The 6,698-nt window shown below is 37.3% G+C and overlaps 1 protein-coding gene across 1 annotated transcript; it reads left to right on the top strand.

Annotated features, from left to right (window-relative positions):
* Positions 1-576: 576 nt before the first annotated feature.
* LOC112194161 lies at positions 577-1,391 on the top strand. The gene has a single exon (XM_024334413.2). It carries the CDS (start codon positions 577-579, stop codon positions 1,351-1,353), a length of 777 nt encoding a protein of 258 aa, XP_024190181.1. The 3' UTR covers positions 1,354-1,391.
* Positions 1,392-6,698: the final 5,307 nt, after the last annotated feature.

Raw genomic sequence — 6,698 nt, 5'->3', positions numbered from 1 at the left:
TAGTGTCTTGATAAAGATCCACCATATAGTGTACAATAGACACACGCCTAATTTTCAATTTCCTCGCATGTGTGGATGCTAGGACAGTATTTACATTGACTCTTGATTTCTCTCTTGCCTTGATCCACTTCTACTTCTGGTGGCATTTCATGATATAGCCATGTCAACTGATCGGCTTTCTTACTAGACAATGAGATTCATGAGAGGGAGAGATTATACATGTCTGATAGTTCTTAACGCTGGATTAGATATTAAAAACAAAAAATTAGAGAAGTTCGAGTTGGGTGATGTGATTTTTTGTTGAGATCCAAAATCATTAAATTTTTGATAAACCCCAACAAATTCGGATAAACACTATTAAGTTCAGGCTTTAAATTTATCCTTTCTCCAAGATTTAAAATCAAGAGTCCTTCCATCACTAGACGTTTGAAACTACACTCCAGCCTTCAAAATCGCTCTGTCTTCCCTTCATTCTGTTGTCTTCGCTCAGTTTCTCTTCCGCAAATATTGCAATCCTTCCTTCTTCCGACTCTTCAAATTCTGAAACTGTAAAAATCAAAACCCTAAAATCCCAACATGACTTCCTCCATTCCTTTTGATCACATCAATGAAGAACATGAAGAGCTCCTAACCCTTCAACTCTCCACCGGAAACCATTCAACCCGACCCATCCAACAATCTCCTCTTTTGATCTCGACAGCGTCTCAGTCTCTAACTTTATTTGCAGCAACGAATTTCCTCATGACATCACCACAAAACTCTAACCCTCCTGCTCCTTCTGCCTCTAATCACGAGGCTTCAGCGGCTGGTAGTTCCAGGTCGTCCCGTGCCCGCAGATCTTCAGCTCAAACCCTAAGAGAAGGGAAGACTGAAGACATACCAGCCCCATATCCTTGGGCTACCACAAAACGTGCTCAAGTGTACTCTCGTCGATATTTGCTTTCTAATGGCATCAAGAAAATCAGTGGTGCGGTCCAATGCAAAAAGTGTGATCAGAAGTATGAGATTGAGTATGATCTGGAACAAAAGTTCGAGGAAGTGGCGACTTATGTGTCTCAGCACAAGAGTGCAATGCGTGATAGGGCACCTGCAGTTTGGATGACTCCCACACTCCCGGATTGCAAGTTCTGTGGTCAAACAAATTGTGTGAAGCCTGAGATGGACAAGAAGAGGTCAATCAATTGGCTGTTCTTGCTTTTGGGTCAAATGCTCGGAATGTGCAAACTCAATGAATTGAAGTACTTCTGCAAGCACACCAAGAATCACAGGACCGGTGCTAAAGATCGGGTTTTGTATCTTACTTATCTGGGACTGTTGAAACAACTTGAGCCGAATGGACCCTTCGATATTTGATATACGGAAGGACGGATTGGAAGTTTGGCTAAGTCTCGCGTTGGGTGCCGAGGTAAATACTTATTAGATACGTACTAAGTTCCCCTACGGAAAACTATGTCATATTAGCTCTGAATTGCTTAGTTGAGTTTTCAGGTGGTTTTCGATATTCAAGGTTATGTGATTTTGTTTAATTATCAACTCTAGTTTGTTTTGGCAATGGCTATTATGTCTTTTAAGGGTTTGATTTGTTTTGGTTGGTCATTGGGTTAGTTTGGTTAGTGAATGCTGTATTAATCTATTTCTTTAAACTAGTGTTCCAAGTGATTGCTGGATTAATCTATTTCTTTAAACTCGTGTTCCAATTGACTGTTGGATTTTTTCAGAATAAATCCTCCCTGAATTGATTCAGTTACTGCCATCATTTCTCCATCACATATATACCATATATGCGTGTGGAAGCAGTAGTTGTTCCATACTCCATTGATCGAGAATTTTCATTCACTAGCTGGCTAGTTAACTCAACACATAAGAATTGACAAAAGAGAACATGAAATTGGGATATAAATTAGCATTCTCCAATTTATATCCGTTCATAAAATTAGCATTCCCTAATTTTGGTGTAAAAATGTTTATCAAAATTCTTCTGGTAAATAAAAAAAAGCGTAGTTACGGTGAATGAGCTCAGGGCATTCTCCAATTCTTTTGTACATCCTTCATTTCCTTTGCGACATCCTTTCATTATTTTCTGCATATGTAACTTCAAATTCAAAATTGAGAGTAAAGTTATTATGAAGGCCAAGTATCCTTAGTAAACTGCTGCCTATCTTCGTTAAAAGATGTTGCCCAAGAATTCGGTACTGGTATCAATTATATGTAAGATCAATTATAAGAAATATCTTACATAGAACATGATAAACAGAGTTATGGATATCTACTGAAACAAAAATTTTATGAATCACTTTATCTACAATGACGCAGCTAAAAATTATAAAATTAGGGCCCAAAAAAAAAACAAGAAATAGATCAATAGAGGAATTTAAATGTCAGCATATGTTGAGGTCTTTAATTGAATGTAGAGCAACCATAACAACCTTATACTTGTCAAATAGGGTTGGGATAATGAAGCTCGTCGGGTGGCAACCAGGCCTGGCCTCCATATATAGTGGAGAAGAGAGGGTCGGGTCGGGTTGAAGTCAGGTTTGAAAGCTGATCCCGGTCGAGTTTTCTCGATGTGTATACGACCTGAAAAAGAGGGGGTGCCCTAATCTGCTAGGCTTACCTCTTATATATACTCATAACTGAGATGTCCATTTTGTCTTCTTCAAAAATTCTGAAGAAATAAAAACTCCAACGTAGAAATAAAATTTGGTAGACCGTAACTTATTCATACGAACTCTAATTTCGGCATACTGCATGTCCGGCTACGAACTCGTTTTAACGTCCTCTAGAAATTTTGTAAAGAAAATTTCTTAAAAATTGGATTGATAAAGAAGTCAACTCTAGATACCCCAAAATGATTTTACGAAGGTGAAAAGAGGAGTGTCCTATCATTTACTATCCAATTGATTAGTGAACGGGTAATTTTGGCATTTTTGGGTACAGGGTGCAACAATCTATATATTATTAGGCAGAGAAGAAAAGAGATTATGAACGGACAAAACCAAGCGGCCTGAATCCCATATTTGAATACTGATAGGTGCACGGTGCACCTCATCTCAGATTTTTTGAGTTGAGATCAATAGCAAATCCCTAATCGGAGCCACCCGAGATGAAGGGGCCACCCAAATTGGGTGAAAAAAGAATGCATCTTTATAAACAGAGATTGGATGAGCAGAAACCGAACTCCTCAGTAAAATGAAAAAGAGCTCGCCTCTACTTGGATTAAATTTTATTGATGAAAATGTTAGATACAAATAAAGATTGGTTGAGTATAAACCACTTTCGAAGAAAACAAACAAGAACTCTCTGTCTCGAAATTTAAAAAAAGGAAAGTGAAACTCTATATATCAAGAAAACAAACAACACTAGCAGATCATACTCGAGAAGCACCATATATTAATGTGTGCCCACTACAACTAAACCAAGAAATAACCATGTCTACAGCGACTATAAATTATTATGCTTCATCTCACACTCTACAAGTCTACCATGTTTATTCACGACTCCTTTACATTTAGAAATCTTGTGTGTTTATTCAAAAAAGAAAAAGAAAAATCTTATGTAAATATGTAGATATATGGTCAAGTGGAAAACTTATCATATTGAAATAAATTCAACATGCAAAACAATGCACCCAATGTTGAAAGATGTTGACATTTGTGTGCCTTATCAAACTATGATTAGTTCTATAATTGTAATAGGAGAGTGTTATAGAATTCCTAGTCCTATTCTGAATAGTTTTCCTTGTATAAATAGAATATGTACTTTGTAATCCCTATATATAGGGCTCCTATTATCAATAGTGGAATACATAATTCTCTCATCAATCTCTCTCGAATTCTCTTATTCTTAAACACGTTATCAACACGAGCCCTAACCCTGAGATCAAAAATCCAAAAACCAGAAAATTTTCCAACGTTAGCCTTGCCAAGCACCTAGCTCGTGCTAGCCCGCCTGCCCTTGCAGCCATCTCGGCTAGACTTGCCGACCAGCCTGCGGCCAAGAAGTCCAGCCATATTCAGTCAACCACTTACCCGCTCCACTGGAAATCGCAGCCAGCCAGCGGCGTCATGCCACCTACTTCTGAATCAGGATCGAAAGCTGCCTTGCAATCCTACAGAAAGGATAAAAAAACATTAGCAATCCTAAAGACCTTTAAACGTCTGCATCAACACGCGCGTGTATCAAGGTTTTCAAGCTTCAAATTACCAAGTAAGTTTTATATTAAAGTTCCTGCTTTTGAATTTAATTTTAATTTAAATTCTTTTTCTCAAGGACTTGCAACCTCCCTTCTTCTACATCCCACCTTTCTGTAACGTGGGTTCGATTTTCTAAAAGAGGAATCGTGGGGATTCACGCTATATACGAACTAAGAGCGTTCGTAATCTTCGACTACGAGCATCCATAAGCATTGCTTTTTACGGACTAAGAGCGTTCGTACGCTACGAACTAAGAGCGTTAGTGAGCATCAAAATTTGACCATATAAACATCATTAGTTTCAATCCAAATCCAAAATTTGGAAACTATCAACAAAGACAAGTGGTTATAATTCTTTCCAAAGTAGGCTCATCCAAAATTAATTGTGATGTCTAGGAAAGGTTTGAACTGAGAGAACGGTTTTAAAAGTGAGCACAACTCCACCAAAATCTCACCTTACCTTACCTGGTCACAATCAAATTGGAGTTACCGAAAGGATTGAGTAACTACTACTTGTCTAAGCTTGATTGTCATTTTTTAGATTAAATTTTGATTTAGAAAATTTGACTTAATCATTGGCTTTCATTGAAATAAAGTGTCAATTTTGATTCGAACTTTATTCATTCAAGTATGTTTCTCAGAGAGCTAGAATGCCTCGTGGATAGTGCTACTATGCACACCATACTTTGAAATAGGCAGTTATTTCTTGAGATGACGCCTACTCGATCTTCAGTGACTACGATGACAGGGTCATCTAAATTGATTCATGGTCGAGGACTAGCTCAATTTATGTTGCCAAATAGCACAAATGCCACTGAAGCTCTCTACGCTCCTAGGGCTGAAAGAACCTTTTAAAGCTTCAAAGATATAAGAGCCAATGGTTTTCATGTGGAAACACATTGTGAGAATGGACAAGAGTTCATTTGCATCACCTCTAACGACTACGGATATAAAAGAGTCTTAGAGAAACTTATATGTCGATCTAGTGGGTTGTATGCAACCACTATCCACATAATTGAATACAATCATGTTATGAGAGATGATTTATGGGATTTTGACACATATAGGCTTTGGCGTGACAGTTTGGGACACCCAGGTCATGATATGATGATCCATATATTAAAGACTTCACACGGACATCCATTCTTCAAGATGAAGAGAAGTAAGAACTAACACTTGGTTCGAGGAGATGCACCTGTGCCTCATGGTGCCAAGAATGTGCAAAACTGGCCACTTAGGGCCGGCGCCGTCCACCGCCTATGGCCCCACCATGGCTTTGACGCCATTGACTCTCCTTTGATTTCTCTTTCTAATTCTCAAGTTAATTGTGACTTTATGGCTTAACCAAAATCCTCATTAGTTGCTTCTAATGTCTATATTTCGTTATGCAAAGCCTGCTCGTTAGCAAAATTAGGATCGAGACCATCCTATGCAAAGGACACTAAAGAAAATATACCATTCTTGCAAAGAATCCAAGATGATATTTGCTGACCTATTCAACCACCTTGCGGACCATTTAGATATTTTATAATGTTGGTTGATGCATCGACCGGCTGGTCACATGTCATGCTATTGTCCACCAGTAACGCTGCATTTGCTAAACTCCTAGCACAAATTATTAAGTTAAGGGCTCACCACCCTGATCATCCTATTAAACCTATCAGACTTGACAATGCTGGGGAGTTTACATAAAAAACTTTTGATGATTATTGCATGTCCATTGGAATTGAAGTTTGACGCGCTGTAAAGCAGCACGCAATTTAACCCTATAAGTCATCGTTAGTATATAGTAAATAGGGATCGTTCTATCCGGGGATTGAGGGTACACCTGTAATTGTGTAAACAAATAAAGAAATTAAACAATAAAGTATTATTTATAAAAATAATATAAAGAATAGAAATATATACAAATAACTAAACAAAAGAGGGGTTTAAGAATTATGGTTGCGAAAATTAAACTAAATAAAATAAAGAGAATGTAAAAACACATTTACAAGGGTGGAACGTAAGGAACAAAGATCAAAACTACATCCATATGCAAGAAATCCGGTCACAATTCTAATAGTTGGTTATCTATGAGACGAGAATATATCAACCAAGAAACAAAGATCAAAGCAACCAATGTCCCTTATTTTACTTCCCTTTACACAATTGATCAAGCAAAGCACCTAACCAATATATTTTGAAAACAGGTTTCACACAATCAAAGCAACCATGCAAACTCAAGTTTCAAATCATTAAGAGCAAGTGAAATTTTAGTCAATAATTGTATTAATCCTAGTACACAAAGCATGTCTATTCAATAATACAAACCAATTGATTTCGACTTTTGTCCAAAGCCTTTACTACTTATTCGAATTAGGGTCACAAAGCATGAACCTAATTACTAGCTCCAATTATATGCAATCATTCTAAGTTGCGCACCAAAGAACAAAAACATATAAAAGTTTTCCATAAAACAAAATCAATTGATCAATCTCACATAAGTAACATATAAATCAACATA

Source organism: Rosa chinensis, chromosome 3 (assembly GCF_002994745.2).
Source record: "Rosa chinensis cultivar Old Blush chromosome 3, RchiOBHm-V2, whole genome shotgun sequence".
NCBI lineage: Eukaryota > Viridiplantae > Streptophyta > Magnoliopsida > Rosales > Rosaceae > Rosa > Rosa chinensis.
This window is presented reverse-complemented; position numbering and strand designations above follow the sequence as displayed.

Excerpts from the sequence above, each read along its gene's own strand:
- LOC112194161 (XM_024334413.2), top strand. The coding sequence starts at position 577 with ATGACTTCCTCCATTCCTTTTGATCACATCAATGAAGAACATGAAGAG.